At 40.7% G+C, this 17,381-nt stretch overlaps 1 protein-coding gene across 3 annotated transcripts in view; it reads left to right on the top strand.

The window, feature by feature from the left end:
• The window catches only part of PIP4K2A (phosphatidylinositol-5-phosphate 4-kinase type 2 alpha), a 165,774-nt gene extending 148,785 nt beyond the window's left edge, over positions 1–16,989 (top strand). For all 3 annotated transcript variants that reach the window (XM_088654175.1, XM_035129618.3, XM_035129613.3), the window contains 6 exons: positions 3,452–3,598; positions 5,332–5,370; positions 7,498–7,611; positions 10,606–10,846; positions 12,364–12,467; positions 13,700–16,989. In XM_088654175.1, the coding sequence (XP_088510301.1) occupies positions 3,452–3,598; positions 5,332–5,370; positions 7,498–7,611; positions 10,606–10,846; positions 12,364–12,467; positions 13,700–13,780 (726 nt within the window). In that variant the 3' untranslated portion in view covers positions 13,781–16,989. The remainder of the gene's footprint in view (positions 1–3,451; positions 3,599–5,331; positions 5,371–7,497; positions 7,612–10,605; positions 10,847–12,363; positions 12,468–13,699) is intronic.
• Positions 16,990–17,381: the final 392 nt, after the last annotated feature.

Below are 17,381 nucleotides of genomic sequence, written 5' to 3'. Positions count from 1 at the left end.
CTAAGAATAAGCAGTATGTGAGGCCTTTGTTTAAAATGCTACAGTACACTCTCTGAATGTGTTTAGGAAAATTAATGTTTTTCCTTTCCTTTGCTTCCCATAGGGCTCAATTTGTCTTTTATTTATAGATTTGTTTTTAAGTAGTGAAAGCTTTAGACAGTTTTTTTTTTAAAAAAAATAAAGAACCCTGAATACTTGGAATGTATCAAACGAAGACTTGATTGTGACTAGATTTGTACTTAATGTGTAGGCAAAACTGAAACTGCCAGTTAATGGGCACCAATGAAAATCCTGTAGCCCTCTTTCCGAACAATTAATTTTGTTTGCCTACTTTCCAACAGAAATAGCAGGAATAAATAGGTTTTAAAGGGGGAAAAGGTAGGAAGCTTTAGATTAATTTATTAGGCTTTTGGATGGAAAACTTATTTGCCCCTCACTACACCTTTTTTCTGTGTTTACATTAAACTTTGAGGTAATCAACATAGTTTTATTAATTGTCACAGACAATTCCCATTTCTCTCCATAACGTATCGGGGAAAAAGGCTAGAGCTCTAACTATGGTAGTATATATGAAAAAACCTGATACAGTCAAACCAAATGCCTCCGTTTTGGAATGTTTCGGCTCCTGAACCCTGAAAACCCAGAAGTAAGTGTTACGGTTTTCGAATGTTTTTCGGAAGCTGAACGTTCCGACGCGGCTTCCGTTTGAGTGCAGGAAGTTCCTGCAGCCAACAAGAAGCCGTGGCTCTGTTGTTGAACATTTTAGAAGCCAGGTGAGCTTCTGGAATGGATTACGTTCGACAACCGAGGTTTGACTGTACTGTAAAACCCCAGAGAGCTGCTGCCAGTCAGTGTAGAACTGAGCTAGGTGGACCAGTGGTCTGACTTGGTATAAGGCAGCTTCCTTGAGGTATGTGAGTTGTGAAGAGCCTGCCATTTATCACTTCTTTCCCTGAGGGAGCAGGGTGCCTGTCAAGGATTAGATGACCCACAGGGGTTTCCTTCCTCCTTATCTCCTCCAGCTGTGCGCCTGCTGTTTTCTTATCCTGCCAGCATGCCAGCATATATAAACCTTAAATTAGAATACCTGTTTTATTCACCGCTTTCCAGTCCAACTGCCATCATTTATTTTAATCTTTATTTACCTTCTAGCCTTTGCATGTTTGGTAGTGGGGTATTATCACTGGTCCAAGGAGACAAGGGACACTTACTTTTAAAAATTGGACAAATATACTTATGATTCATGAAATAGTAATATAACGGTATGTTTACTTTCAGGTACAGTGAAAGGGGAAAGTATTTGATCCCCTGCTAAATTTGCCCGTCCAGTCCATAATTTTAATGGTAGGTTTATTGTAGCTGTGAGAGACAGAATAACGACAGGGAAAACCCCAGAAACCCAGAAGACAAAAGTAACTGTAAGTTCCGTAATAAAGCTGGGTTTAATATTTGACACAAAGTATTGCTGTTACGGGTCGTACAGCTATTTTAAAGCATGAGCTTTAGTGTTACTCGTGGTTTAAAAAGATAGCAAAGGGTTTGTTCGAGTTCTTTTCCCTATACAGTAACCAGAGTCAAGTTATACTCCCTAAGCCCACCTCTGTTTAATTCTCAAACTTATTAAGAGGGCATTCCTTGTGTGAACTTAATTTGATAAATAGAAACTAAAATCATAGTTGGATGGAAAGCCATCTCCTTCATCAGTCTGGGAACATAGAATATATAGGCCTGCCGAAGTAGCACAGTACAGCAAATATGGTTTGAAAAAGAAACATCTATATTGTAGAACATTCTTGTTTTTAAGATAGGGGAAATGAAACAAATACATTTTAATGCTATGTGTGTGTGTTTTTTTTCTTGGAAGAAAAGTCATGTTGAGTGAAATTCAAAATAGTTGCTATCTTTGGATATGAAGAAAAGGCTTATTTCACTTCATATTTATGTCACAAATGTAGTGTTTTATATGTCCCATGAGATTAACCCCCAGTCTGTCTGTATACTATTATAGATGTTGCTAGCAACCTGAAAAGCTGTTTGATTACAGCTAAGAACTGTCTCCAGATATGGTTAACTTTGTTCATTGTATTTTTCTAAATACATTTCCATTTAATGTTAAAGTCACTAAACTAGGTATTTACAGAACTGCAAAAAAAATGTGTAAATTGTTAACTTTTGCACTTAAGAATTTGACTTACTCTGCTGGGGGGGGGAGGAGTACTTTTTATTTTTGAAAAAAATCCTTTATGGCATTGTACTATGCAAGTAAAGTCAATACCATCAATCCTCCAATATCCATGTTATTGTATTCTCAATAGTAATACAATTCTAGGTGTCTTCTGCTTGGGAGAGTTCGGACTTTGCACTAAACCATAGTTTAGTGTGATGAGAATGATTCTCAGGGAGCTTCAGGCTCATTAGCTTCCCTGTCCCTTGTCCACCAGTGTAGCCACAAGGATATGTTAGAAGTTTTTGCTTCTGTTTTCCATTAGCTACAGTCTAGCATTCCATTTGCATCTAAACTATGGTTGATGTTAACAGTAGGTCTCTGGAAACAACAGTTAGGTAGGTAACTTCTATTTAGTATAAATGGAAGTAACTGCTGGGTCATAGGCATGGACTGAAATCCAGAGAGGAATGCCTACAGAAAAAGGATATATCACTTGGGGTGCTGCTCACTGACTTTCAGGAAGGTTAGGGTGATACTACTAGGAGGAGGAGATGATAAGCCCCTATGAACCTGCTGAACATAGAATATGGTGTTGTGGATCTAGGCCCTTTTCTGGTTACTCATAAATTCTTCCTTCCATTAACTGAAATAACAGAAGTTTTAAAGAATACTTGGATTAATCTAACGAAAACACGTCCTTCCCCCCCCCCAAAGAACACAACCCAAAAAGTATTTTTGATGCATACTGTGTTTATATCTGCTAGTTGAACGGGGCATGATATCTATTTTGATAGCTCCCATATATCTGCAGGTGGCAGGCTCCAAGGCGGACATCCTTTTTTGTGAGGGAATGCTGAGATCTTAGAAGTGAAAGTACATAGTTTCTACCTGCTGGAAGTGAACTGTGTAATCATGAGGTGCAGATTTGAGGTGAGAACTAGTAGAGAAGGGAATTGCTAGGTTTTGTGAATTCTGACTGTTTGTGAGAGACGAGGATTAGTGAAACACCTTGAAGAGATTCCTAACCAAATGGAAAAAAAAAGTGTGTTCACTTTTCATATCTGTGTGGAAGAACCTTTTCAAATTCTGCAGTTACCCTATAGCGTGACCCACCAACAGTTAAGGAATGTGGGCATTCTAGAATTATTATTTTTCTAATTGTTTGCATTGTGGTATAACTTTTCTCATTAAATCCATATATCTGAATCTTTATTTGTTATTTCTGTGTATCTCTGCAACAGATATCCAGTATGTGTCAAGTTCTAATATTAATTTTTTTTCTAGTTTATAGTTGAGTGTCATGGCAACACACTACTTCCTCAGTTTTTGGGAATGTACCGGCTTACTGTTGATGGAGTCGAAGTATATATGATTGTTACAAGGAATGTATTCAGCCACCGTTTATCTGTTTATAGAAAATACGATTTAAAGGTGAGCACTGAGCAGCTTCTGTTATGAATATTGCAGTAGCTGCCTTGATAGTCCCCTCCCCGCTAAATGGTACAGAATTCTGTGGGTTCTTAGAGGCTATCGGTAGCAGTACACCAGAAAGCGTCTAGGAAACTCTTTCGTTAAGCCATTATTACTGAAATAGTTTGCGGCTTATCTAATGCCCAAACCTTTTATGGAAGTAAGATAATGTTGAGTTGTATTGTGTGCTGTAAAGGAAGTGGCTTAGCAGAAGTATGCTCGCTAAAAGTGGATAAGTGCTAATGGTTGCAGTGAAAACCATTTAAGGGGTAAAAAAATAAATAGCTGAAGCAGCTCTCATGTCCTTAATGCATTCTGTTGGCTGCTACAAAGCAGATTTAAAATAAAAATTAATAGAACCATTTTAATGGAGTTAGGAAGAATGTGTTAAAAGTTGAGCTAATATTTGTAGATTCAAAAACCCTAGTAAGCAACTTCTATTTTCTGTTACCATGACCAAATATATTAGGCTGCAGTCCCACTTAGCAAGGGAGTAAGCCCCAATGTACTTAATGAGGTTTCTGAGTGGACAAATATAGGATTGCAACTGTTGGTGTGTTTAAAGCTGTCAAACTGGCTCAGATTAGCTTATTCATATCCTGTCTTGTTTCCTTAGCAAGGAACGTGGTGAGCTGAAAAAAAGATATGTTTCAATTGGAAACTGGCCTCTCAGGAAGACTGACTGACCTCCAGTGCACTTTATTTTAAGCCAGCTGGTGCATGCTCTTTTAGCAAAAGAAACTGGTGTATACCTTCCCATATGATTTGCACCTTTGCATTTGCTTACATACTGAAATGTAACTGTAGGGTGGCCTTGAGAGCTCAAAACCCAGAATGCAAACAATCTACATTCTATTGGCTTAAATAGACGTGTTTGCTGGCCTAGCTTATTTTGAATGACAACATAATTCTTTCACCCCCTTTTGGCTGTAGCGTACCCAATGCCTTCTCCCTTACGTTAGTATAAATGGTTTTCTGGAGACAACAAAATTACTGCCTGTCAGTTCTGCTACCTGCCAAGAGTGGCGTGCAGCTAACAATAATATGCCCAAATGTCAGGCCTCCTCGGTTCCTACAAATTCAATTATATGTACATTGTACACCAATTCAAAATTTTAAACTTGTCTCACTAGCAGCAAAAGTTGGTATTTGGCAGGGCTGATGTGCCCGTCAATTGACAAGTCCAATCATAGATTCATAGAATTGCAGAGTTGGAAGGGGCTTCAAGGGTCATCTATTGCAACCTCCTGCAGTGCAGGAATCTCAACTACAGCATCCATGACTGCTTAAAAACCTCCAGTGAATGAGAGTCCACAACCTCCCAAGGGAGACCATTCCCCTGTCAAACAGCTCAAATCAAAGATGGTCAACTGCCTGGTTTTTTTTTTCATAGTGTTGCAATTGGGCATGTTGTCCTCAAAGTTTCAGTCACTGTATCCGTTTTTAAAATTGCAGACATTTCCAGATGGAAACACATCAGGGGTAGGGGCCTCTGCTTAACCTACTGCTATGCCAGAATGTTTTAATTGCTTTTGAATGTTGCATTTACTGTAATCTGAGTGTGTGTACCTTTGCATCAGGGCTACGGTGAAAAACCTTACAGTGAATCTACTGGGGGAATTCTGCATAAAAGAACACCTATGCCCTTCAGTTTTATCCCCAGTAGCTATTTAAATACAGTATTTCTGTTTCAGGGGTCTACAGTTGCAAGAGAAGCCAGCGACAAGGAAAAGGTATGGCAAAGGTTATCTTTCCTTAAGTTGCCTAACTTCAGCTTTAAAGAAACAGTGATAATCATGCACCATGATTCTGCTATCACTCTGCCTGTAAATAACAGATGCTTGTTTCAAAATAATTACAAACATTTATTTATACAATGAGAAGCATAGGAAATCAGACAGCATACACACATTCTGAATTACAAGCATTTAAAAAAGCATACAGTACTGTTGAGTTAAAAGGATCTCAGTAGTCATTTCTAGGCTACTGCTTGGAGAAGCAGATCTGATTGGTTACCAGTTTGCTTCTGGGCATAATTCAGAGTTTGGCCTCAAAGAAAAATGGTGGTTGGGTATTTGCATGTCATCCCCCTCTGCCACTGATGTATTTTCTGCACCAGTGCATAGGTACTAATGGGGAATTTTATGTCCCGAGTCAGTTGGTGCCCCAAAGCCTGGATTAGGGTTTCTGGCAGTGTGTGTAGACTTGCACCACCAGGCCTGAAATGCTCACCTTACCTTCTTGTGCTGCCATTTTCTCTTCTCCTTTGACAATGCATCTTCACCTTCCTTTACTGCTGCCTCTGCCTTTGTGCTAAGGACCAATTTACACATATTCCTGTACAGAAGTGGGAAGAAATAAGCGTGTGCTGCACTCTACCCAGTCACCCTTCTAGAAGTTTTAGCTAAAAATACCTTGCGCAAAAATGCTTTGTCTTTGTTACAGTGACCTGGTTCACATAAACATTGGCTACAGCTTGTGGTTCAGTGAGGAGAGCTTCACCACAAAGCCATTTTTGGCTGAAACACTAAGCCAAATCTGGGCTTAGCTCAGCACAGCATGGGAATAAATAAAAAAAGGCCCAGGAGGAGCAAAGCAGTGAACCAGGCCACTGAAGCTTCACATAAACTTGTATGTATGTCTTACATTGGCATACTTAGAGAACAAGTTGGAAAGCTACCTACCATGCCCTTAACTTTTTTAATAACCTTGGGCATAGCACAGCTATTCAATCCAACATGCTTTAGCCGGATACCTCTCAGGGCAGGGGTCAGCAAACTTTTCTAGCAGGGGGCTGGTCCAGTGTCCCTCAGACCTTGTGGGGTGGCTGGACTATATTGGGGGGGGGAATGAACGAATTCCTATGCCCCACAAATAACCCAGAGATGCATTTTAAATAAAAGTACACATTCTACTCATGTAAAAACATGCTGATTCCCGGACTGTCCGTGGGCCGGATTTAGAAGGTGATTGGGCTGGATCCAGCCTCCACGCCTTAGTTTGCCTACCCATGTCTTCGGGCTTCTGAGATCAGGGGTGGAAATGTGGCTTCTCCCAGTGCTGTGTGTGGTGACAGTGGTGAGGAAGCACATGATTCATGACACCTGCTCCTGATCTCCCGATACCAGGGCCGGATTTAGGTTTGATGAGGCCCTAAGTTACTGAAGGTAATGGGGCCCTTTATATAGCAGGCGGGGCCCATTACCTACATCATAGAAGCCTACACAACACAAAACACTGTAGGTTTTATTTTATTTGTTTTTTATCTTTTATTTTGGAAATGTATATCCAGATTTTTTTCCCTGTAAATTTTTTGGAGGCTCCCAAGAGAGTGGGACCCTAAGCTATAGCTTGTTTAGCTTATATGTAAATCCAGCACTGCCCTATACCATAGTTAATTGGGGAGCAGAGTATCAGAATTGGGCCTTTTGGGTGTGCAGCATTTGTGGGGCGTTTTGATGGGTAGTGCAGCTGAGCCCAGCACCTATTCTTGTGCTAGACTTCTGACAAAACAGATGTGTCTGCAATGACTCTTGACAAGGTGAAGCCTGGTCTTGCAGATGAGCAACACGTTTCCTTTTTTACTGTAAATACTCTAAAACGCCTTAACTTAATCAAATCAGTCATAAAAGCAAACGAGGCCTCAATTAAATGGGAACATCCTTACATTTAGAATCATTACTTGTGTGCACTGGAGCCGTAGCTCATTTGTGCCCCCTTGTGGCTATTCACATTTTGGATACCTCTGAACTATTCCCTTGCGCTTTTGATCAGGAAATTCCTTGTTTTCACCTCCTGCTTCACTGGGCTCATTGTTTCGAAACTGCTTTTATGAGCTAGCTTTCTCTTGTCCGTTTCAGGCCAAAGAACTGCCGACATTCAAAGACAACGACTTCATCAACGATGGCCAGAAGATTTATATTGATGAAACGAACAAAAAGATGTTCCTTGAAAAGCTTAAAAAGGATGTTGAGGTAAGGGTGGTTGCCTGGTCAGCTCTGAAGCTCGACCGCACTTAGCAAATGCCATGGTGCCTCTTGTAGTGAGACCTCCTAGGCAGCTTTACCCCACCAATTTAATAATGCAACATGTTGCAAATAAATGTTACAGTGACCTGTAAATTATTTGTCCTCCCAATTTGTAACTGGGATTTTGCTGTTGTTTTTTTCATGAGAACAATATGTTATGGAGGGCACCCATCTAATGCTCATGGTACCCACAAAAGCTATCAGTGAAAATTCCTGATACAGGTGCCTTCCCCACCCCCCTTTGATGGGGTGGCATGCCTGCACCATTTTATGATTCAGTCTCTTTTTCTGCTCTCTTAGATGTGGCAACCATTGCACGAAAGCCCCACAGCAGTCATTTTATGGTGTGCCATGACTCTGCAGTGCCATTTCATGACTGGTGCTCATGGCACTGTCTCGAAGTTCAAAATACATCCACTGGGTCTATTATTATTATTATTATTATTATTATTATTTATACCCCGCCCATCTGGCTGGGTTTCCCCAGCCACTCTGGGCGGCTTCCAACAGAAATATTAAAACACAATAAACAGGGCTGCCTTCAGATGTCCTCTAAAAGTCTGGTAGTTGTTTTTCTCTTTGACATCTGGTGGGAGGGCATTCCACAGGGCGGGTGCCACTACCGAGAAGGCCCTCTGCCTGGTTCCCCGCAACTTGGCTTCTCACAGCAAGGGAACTGCCAGAAGTCCCTCGGCACTGGACCTCAGTGTCCGGGCAGAACGATGGGGGTGGAGATGCTCCTTCAGGTACACTGGACTGAGGCCATTTAGGGCTTTAAAGGTCAGCACCAACACTTTGAATTGTGCTCGGAAACGTACTGGGAGCCAATGCAGGTCTTTCAAGACCGATGTTAAGGTTGGAAACCCCTGAAATGAGGAGATAAAGGGGGGTTGGAGCCGTGGTCTATTTACAGGAGGAATGCTGAGGCTGGGGCAGGCTACTACTTCCCTTAAGCTGGTGGTGTAAACTAGCATCAGGGGGGAAAGCACAAGTGTTGCTTCTGTTGCTTTTAATATTCATGGCACTGCATCTTGAACTGTTAAAATGCTCCATAAACACTTGATGTGCCTCTGAAATATGGGTAAAATTGCATTTTCTGCTATTTTAAGTATGACAGATTCTTGGAAGGTCAGTCATGTAATTGTGTTTGGAGTGGCTTCTATGGCATTGATTAGAATTCATATTGAAGGATCATTAAATTTTGTATGTAGGCAATTATTGTGTAGTGGTTTGGGATGCCACGGAGATAATGGAAAACTAGAATTGAATCTTGGTTTTATCTTTCACATTTTTATTTTTTGGGGGGAGGGCATACTAAGAGCTGTAGCTATGCTCACAAAAATACTTAAATTTACCCCAATATATTTAGTTGAATGTAATTCAGTTTCAAATCAGTTTTATTCTTTGATTTATGTTCATAGCAGGGACTCTCTGGATCATGGCTTTGCTTCCTTAAGAGTCCAGTTCTTCTGGAAACTCTGCACTCAGCTTCTGAGTTTGCTTGATTATTCAGTGTGGCTTTTCAGTTGCATGCAGCTGGGATGGGGCTAAGATGCTCAACAAGCCTTCATGGCAGCCATCTAATGTATATAAAATTATTAAACCATCTAATGTCAAATTATTGCACTGCTGCAGTCTTGTCTTTAAGACCGATCTTCAGGATCAAACTAGTTGCAACATGGCAAATTGAAAGGGGGGGGGTGATTCAAATCAGGACAGTGGCAGGAGCAAAGGGTTAAAAGCCCCCTTCTGGCACCCCCTCATCTTACCTATTAGTTTTGGGTTTGTTTTTTTAATTAATTCAAGCAACGCGCATGATGAACATTACATAGACTTGGGAGTGTACTCTCCACGCTGACCGGCCAAATCTGTTTTCCTTGCAGCTTGCATTCTTTTATTGAAAGTTTTCATGTAACAAAGCATTTCTTAAAGCAGCATAAAGTTGGCTCTTCTGCCTTGCTTCACCAGTTCAATTTTGCCCCCACCCAGTCCCTGTTCATGCACATGGTCTAGGTAGAATGTACTCTTGGAGCGGAATATATAGGCTTTGAGTGCATGATCTAGTTGCAGGGTACAGATCATGTGTTAAGAGCCTTGGGCACACTAGGATGCAGTTTTGCAGACTCCTGTACAGAAGCTGTGGTCACTATATGGTATTCCTCTTCCTTGTGTACATATGCAAACAGTGGGGTCATTGGAGCTGGTGGGAAATGAAGCCATGTGTCTCACCGACATTTAGGTACAAATACAATAGTTCCATACTATTTTGCTTTTAAACAATGGTTAGTGAATTCTGAAAGTTTCAGATGTGGTGATTACAATAAGTTTCCCACTAGATAATATTGAAGTCCTGTCAGCCAGAGCATTCAGTATCCCATAGAGACAAACCAATAGCCTGCTGAAAAGCCTACAGAAAGCATGGAGGAAACAGTCTTCTCCACTGCTGTGACTGCTTCTGGATAGGGGGGTTCCATTTAGCCATCAATTGATGGATTTTACCTGAGCTAGTGACCATCCACACATTCATTCTGTCACTAAATTGTGTGAAGAAGTATTTCCTTTCATCTGTCCGGAATCTGCTGCTAGTCAATTTCATTGGCTGACTTCCTAGTTCTAGCGATATGTAAGAGGTAGAAAGGTCTCTTAAGCAATGTTCTGATCAACTTTTCAAAGCAAAAAATAAAACCCCAAATCCAAATTATAGCTAGGGAAACTGTCGTGTTTCTCCTTTCATGCCATGCATAAAATATACCAGACTTGAAGAATCCCACTTGTTTTCCATTGAAGCATACTTCTTTGGCTTTCATTTGAGTAAGCCTGTTGCAGTAGAAAATAACATTTGCTGTGCAGAAAAGTTACTTTTTCCCACCCCCACCCCAACTGGATCTTGGGATTTTCTACCCCTTGGTAACTGGCCTCCTTTTATTGTTGCCTTCAAAGTTCCTTGCTCAGTTGAAACTCATGGACTACAGCTTGCTGGTTGGAATTCATGATGTTGAGAGAGCAGAACAGGAGGAGGTTGAATATGAAGAGAACGATGAAGAGGAAGGAGAAAGCGATGGGGCTCATCCTGTTGGAACGCCTCCAGATAGCCCAGGAAATACACTCAACAGCTTGCAGCCTTTAGCTCCAGGAGAATTCGATCCAACCATTGATGTTTATGGAATAAAATGCCATGAAAGTAAGTATATTTAGACATGGGAGATGTTTCAATTCTTGCATCAGTCTCTAGAACAGGCATAGGCAACCTTGGCTCTCCAGATGTTTTGGAACTACAACTCACATGATCCATGACCACTGGCCCTGTTAGCTAGGGATCATGAGAGTTGTAGTTCCAAAACATCTGGAGAGCCAAGGTTGCCTACACCTGCTCCAGAAGGAAAGAAAACTCCACCAAGGCAAAAAAGCATGATGCCCAATTATCAATTGCTCGTCTATAGTGGGATTTTAAAAACTTGGGGGGGGTGTGTGTTAAGGGATCTGCAATGCATGGCTCTGATTTTAACATGTCATTATTAGGTACTGTCTGAATACTGTACAGTAAAAGCAGTTCACTTATACAGTCATACCTCGGTTTAAGTATGCTTCGGTTTGAGTACTCTGCGGACCCGTCTGGAACGGATTAATCCACTTTCCATTACTTTCAATGGGAAAGTTCGCTTCAGGTTAAGTACAGACTTCCGGAACCAATTGTGTACTTAAACCGAGGTACCACTGTAAATGACTACAATACTGCATTAGCCAGCTATATTGCTAAATGCTACAGAAAGATAAGAGATTCTGAGCTGGTGTCTTGGATAACTCCTTTTTGCTTTCATTGGAAAGTCTACTGACTGCACAGACATTGGACAGTTCTTTACACTGCCAAATACACCTTGCTTGACAAAAGAAACAGGTGATTGTTTTGGCATGTTCCAGAGGTTCTCTGTTTAGATTTTTACATTGTGCTGTGGGCAATATAACTACCAAAGCTGATATAGAACAACAGTTAAAACATTTTAAACAAGTTGAAGTCTTACTACACACTTAAAATCCCCACCAAACAACCCACAGCACTTACTACAAATAAAATTGCAAAAGTGTGGGAGTGAGAATTCAGCCAAACGACTGGGTGAAAAGATGAGGTTTTAAGTGGTGGCAAAAACTCATCATGGTACTACAATTTTTTTTCTTGTAGTCTATATACTTGGAAGATTAAAAAATGAGGATTTTATCTCATTTTTAAAATATTCTTGTAGGTCACTTTGATGACCTCAGGCTATGAAGTGATTTATAAATGTGTTTTAAAAAACCTTCAAAAGCAAATCTAAAATATTTAAGCAAAGTTTTAAGGTCCTTACAGTTTACAAATTCACTCGTTCATCAAAAAACTTGTAAGTTATGGTGTGGAAGTTTTAATTCTGCAGTCACTTTAATTGTGCTTGCTTGCAATTGCAGCAAAGTGCACCCACACTTTCCTCTCTCTCTCTCTCTCTCCACTGTAAAGTGTTATCTATCTATCTTACCCCTTTATCAATTATCAAAGAGTGAAAAGATTTCTAGGACTCACATAAGTCCTTTGACATACGGTTTTTAAGACACTATTAGAGGGGCAAAGGTCTACCACCAGAATAACTTCCAACTTGCTTCTGCAGAGTTGTTTAATCTCTTGGCTACAAATATGTGTATTATTTTCAGTACTATGAATTTCTTTCACAGATGCACCCAGGAAGGAGGTATACTTTATGGCAATCATTGATATTCTTACTCATTACGATGCAAAAAAGAAAGCTGCCCATGCTGCAAAAACCGTCAAACACGGCGTAAGTTTCATTGATGTATATATTCCAACTTTGTCAGTTATGTTCACATAAGGGCTTGGCGATACCTGGTTTTCAACTTCGCGATATATCACCAGCTAAACATTGTGATATATATACAGTGGTGCCTCGCTAGATGAATTTAATTCATTCTGTGAGTCAATTCGTTTTGCGAAAAATTCGTCTAGCGAATCCCATAGGAATGCATTGAATTTTTATTTATTTGGTTTTTTTGCCCATAGGAATGCATTAATTGAATTTCAATGCATTCCTATGGGAAACCACAATTCGCTAGACGAAGTTTTCGCAAAACGAATTCGTCTTGCGAGGCAACCTCCGCTCGAAAAATCTCTTCGTTAAGCGAAAAATTTGTCTTACAGGGCATTCGTCTAGCGAGGCACCAGTGTACTGCTATATCACAATGTCTGAAATAAGGATGGAGCTATGTAGAGGCATTGGCTGGCTTCATGGTTTTCCCCACATTGTGATTTTTGCGTAGCGTGCACACACACACATCATGATTTGTGATATATTGCCGGGTCAAAAATTATAAAGCCAATACCATGATATGGGCTTCAAAACCAGTTTTGGATCATATACCAAGATATCGCCAAGCCTTAGTTCAACATTAGAGATCACCAGCGTTTTTAGACAGGTGACCGCATTTCGAATTTTGAGTTCATGCTGGAGGAGCCAGTCACACCTGCGGCATTTCTCAGATAACACGAAATTAGAGATACAGCCGCCCACTGCCACCATCGCCCCCCCGCCGCCTTATGCTTACAATGAGAAGTCAGTCACGACTTGCTGGTACTGATTGGGGAGATCACACAAGCATACACTGCTGCTAAGGGGCGCCACTTTGAAGAAAATATTGGGAGGGGCAGACAAGGATGCTGATATGGAAGGGAGGGTGGGAGGAAGAAGGGATGGCAGAAGAGAAACCTGAAAACGAAGCTCTGGACAAAGATAATTATGAATCAAGCTGGAAAGAGTCAGAGAGCTAGGAGGGGCCTGGATGATTGGGTAGCACAACTTCGAGTCATCACATGCAAGGCAACTGGCACTCCCACAGTGTGCTTTGTTTTAGGGCAATGTCTGGATTTTTACTTATGCTGTCCTCCTCCTCAATACCATGGTTACCATAGTGTGTGTTTTGTGACATGGACACCATTAACGCATCTCCTGCCACAACAAGCCAATTGTTCTCTTAAGTTGCGTCTTGCTTTTTTCAGGCTGGTGCAGAGATTTCAACGGTGAATCCCGAACAGTATTCAAAGCGGTTCTTGGACTTTATTGCCAACATCTTGACGTAACCTAATGTTCCATTGGACAGATACAAGATCTGGGAACAGCAGCAATGTCTACAAGTGTGTAAGGGATAAAAAAAGCTTCTTTTAAAAGGAACTCTCAAAGTGCTATCTTGCAGAAGGCAGCCCCCTTGTTTACATCTGCTGGCAAAGATGACTGACCGGGGTGAAATACTCGCTTTAACAGCTGCCTGATTTATGCCCAGCATAGTTCTAGCTATTTCTGATGCGTGTGTGCGTGCGTGTGAGTGTGTGCAGAAACAAATATAAATTAACTAATAATAACTAAAATAGATCAGCTTCTTACTCGGTGTGCATTGCAACAACACTCCGTGAATACTAGCTGAGATGGAATGAATGGTTAAAGGTGGGTGGGGAGGAAGGCATTATATGCATGTTAAGTTCTACAATATTGGTGTCGAAACTAAACTGTGGATCGGTTTATGTTTTGAGCTGAGAGGTGCAAGACAGTATTTGGTGGTGATGATGACGACTATGATCTTTCTGCAAATGTTACACTTAACTACCCTGCTTGTTGGCACTCTTTGAAAATAGAAACATCATAAGCTCCGTATGCCGGAAGCTTTCCTGTTGGCACCTTTTTCATTTAATTAAATTGGCCCATTGCAACAGGAAATAAGTCTTCCAGCAGTTCAGAGGTTTGGCTCTTGTTTTACCAAAATCTAATGTCATAATCATGCTGTTCTTTGCCAAGGGTAGACATATTTTGAGGGAGGTGGAGCAGGAACATTAAGACTGTTTAATTGTCATGTTACATGAAGATTTTACACTGTATGTTTACCATATAGGAGCTGAGTGTACTACAAAGGAAATCAATGATGCTTTTTTTGGAAGAAATTAATCATTTTGGGCAATAATAGCATTTTCCACCACATGAACAAAGGAATAGGAAAGTCTGTTCACTGTAACTGATCAAAACCGAAACATTTAAATGCTTACATTGTGCTGTTTTTAATATTTTATTAAAATATTCTTTTTTTTAAGCCCTAAATTTTACTGTTTACATTAATAGGAAAACAGGGATGCTTTGAGTATGTCACAGTATGTGAATCTAAAGTTTACATGTAAAGTTATTTTGCAGTACGGATGAGGTAATTTCTTGAAGTATAATATGCAGTAATGTACCCAAGTAGATATTCAATTCACCTCCATGATAGAAAATATTTTTGCAATCAATGGTGACAGGTTGTTTTGAGGTTATTTTATATGGCATTTTTATTACCTAATTAGCTCTGTTGCTCCAAACGATGCTGTGTTAACTGATTTGCCTAAAATTATGTTGTCGCCTATAACCTGTTTTGAAAAACCTCAGATCACCCGGGGGAGGTTCCAAACTTTGAGGACGACAGAATTAGATATGCTTAAAACTACTATTCTCTACTTAATACACTGTGCTAAAATTGTGCCTTTAAAAAATTATATGTTGAAACAGACATTCATGGGCAACTCAAAAAATAAACCACACTCTCTCTCCCACTCTGCAACGTAAATGCCAGGTTGCCTTTTTCACTTACTTAATGCCAGTTCTGTTAAGGTTGCAGCTGAGCATAAATATGTATAATTGGCTTCAGACAACTCTGATAAAAGATAAGCTGATCTTGCTCTCATGCAGCCAAAGGCAATATATCCTTATTACACTGTACAATATTTCAACAGAGCTGTGATCATAGAATTAGAAGGGACTGCAAGACCAACCCCCTGAAATGCAGGAATCTTTTGCCCAACATAGGATTTGACCCCCCCCAAACCCTGAGATTAAGAGTCTCATTGCTCTACCAACTGAACTATCCCAGGCTGTGTTACCTTTTTAAAAAACGTATCTAGTTCGGTTTTATTTCCCCACCAAAGATAATGAAACTTAAAGAGTGATGGGATTCTCAGTTATTAAAAGCAATCACCTTCACCCTTGCTTTTAACCCACAACATTCTTGGACGCTTTAAAAGGCCCTGTTTCTATGTGAAAACAGATGGATGTTGAGATTTACACTTGACAATTTAAGACCCTCCATCCACAATAAGTTAACCCAAATTGCTGATCCTTATTGGCAGTGAGTCTCTTGCAACTCTCCCTTGGGGGGGGGTCCATAACTAAGTGTTGGAACACCCACTCTGCACACAAAAGGTCCTCAGTCCCATCCCTACCATCTCTGGGAAAGATGTCTGAAACCCTGGAGAGTGTCTACCAGTCAGTGTAGACAGTACTGAGCTAGATGGACCAGTGGCCTGGCTCAATATAAGACAGCTTCCTATGTTGCATCTCATCAGTGCTGTTGTCTCCTTTCCCTCCTGCTGTTTGGACATACTTCCCAGCCAAGCTATTAGTGACTGTGAGGCAAAAGGCCACAAGAGTTTCTCACCACCTGAGTTCTCCTTCCCCTTTGATATATTTATAATGTTAATGACCAACTTGTTACTATTATAGTGGGGTAGGAGAGCTGAAAATAATGCCCATAAGCCGCCTAGTGCAAAATATATACAGCAAACTTTGTGTCCTGGGCTTTTTAGACTCATCTACCCTGTGTACTATCTGATACCAAAGGGGCGCATTGGTTGCCAAATGTGACCTATGTTGGAATTATTTTCAGCTCTTCTGCCCCACGACACTGTTGCTCAATGCAGATGACTGTACCCCCTCTTTAAAAGTCAGCTGTTGCAAATCTGGGTGGTAAATTTCTTTAGTAACCATAGTTTGTCCAACAGCTTGGAATAGCTGTAGCTTCTGTCTTACTGAGGCGCATGATACTCATAACTGCATTCTCTCCAGTTTGGGATAGATTACAAAAACACTTTTCAGGTTGATGCAAGGAATGGTTGTCAAGTCGTTGACAAGGGGTAGGTCATGCACTTTCCACACACGCCCTACTACCCTTGAGAGACATTACTTTGAACAAATCTTTTGGGAGGTTCCATTTTCTGTTTTGTGACATAATAGCCTCTGAAATTCCCAGTCATTGCAAACGTACCCCCAAATGGACGGTGCACCGTTGTAAGTTTATAGAGCTCCACCTAGCTGAAAAGCCTAGGGAAAATGCTTCACCAAATAAATGGCCATCTCTTTTCTCACCTGAATCTCTATTGGTACGATTGGATGTATTATATATACTGTATACTTGGGTGGACTGTCACAACAAATGCTACCACCAGTGACTTTTCAGGATTATAAATAAACTTAACTAATTTCTACTGTGCCGCTAGATGTGTCTCTTCCCTTGTTGTGCTATTACACATAATTCTCACCACCCTAACCCTGTACTAGCAGGTTTCCCAGCAGATCTTCTCTAATGACTTGCATTGCAATTTGCTGTCTTGTATCCTGTGCCTGAGTGTGCAGCTAGGGCAGTAGAGGTACCTCACTAGTCTTAACAGCATGTTGCTTTTCTCCCGGGTGCCACAAGCAACACAAGTGTTACTTAGTTGCTTCCAAACGTGGTAAACATTGTGTAGCATCCTTGTTTGCACACCACACTAAACCAAACTATGATTTGTCAGGCATGTGCAAATATGCTGGCTTCCGGAGGGGACCTTGCACCCCTTTTGCTGCTTCTCAGTCCGTTTTGCTTGGGGTAACAACTAAACTAAGATTTGG

The sequence above is a fragment of the Zootoca vivipara genome, chromosome 11 (genome assembly GCF_965207765.1).
Source record: "Zootoca vivipara chromosome 11, rZooViv2.hap1.1, whole genome shotgun sequence".
In the NCBI taxonomy this organism is placed as follows: Eukaryota; Metazoa; Chordata; class Lepidosauria; order Squamata; family Lacertidae; genus Zootoca; species Zootoca vivipara.
The sequence above is the reverse complement of the archived record's forward strand: the minus strand, read 5'-3'. Positions and strand labels throughout refer to the sequence as shown.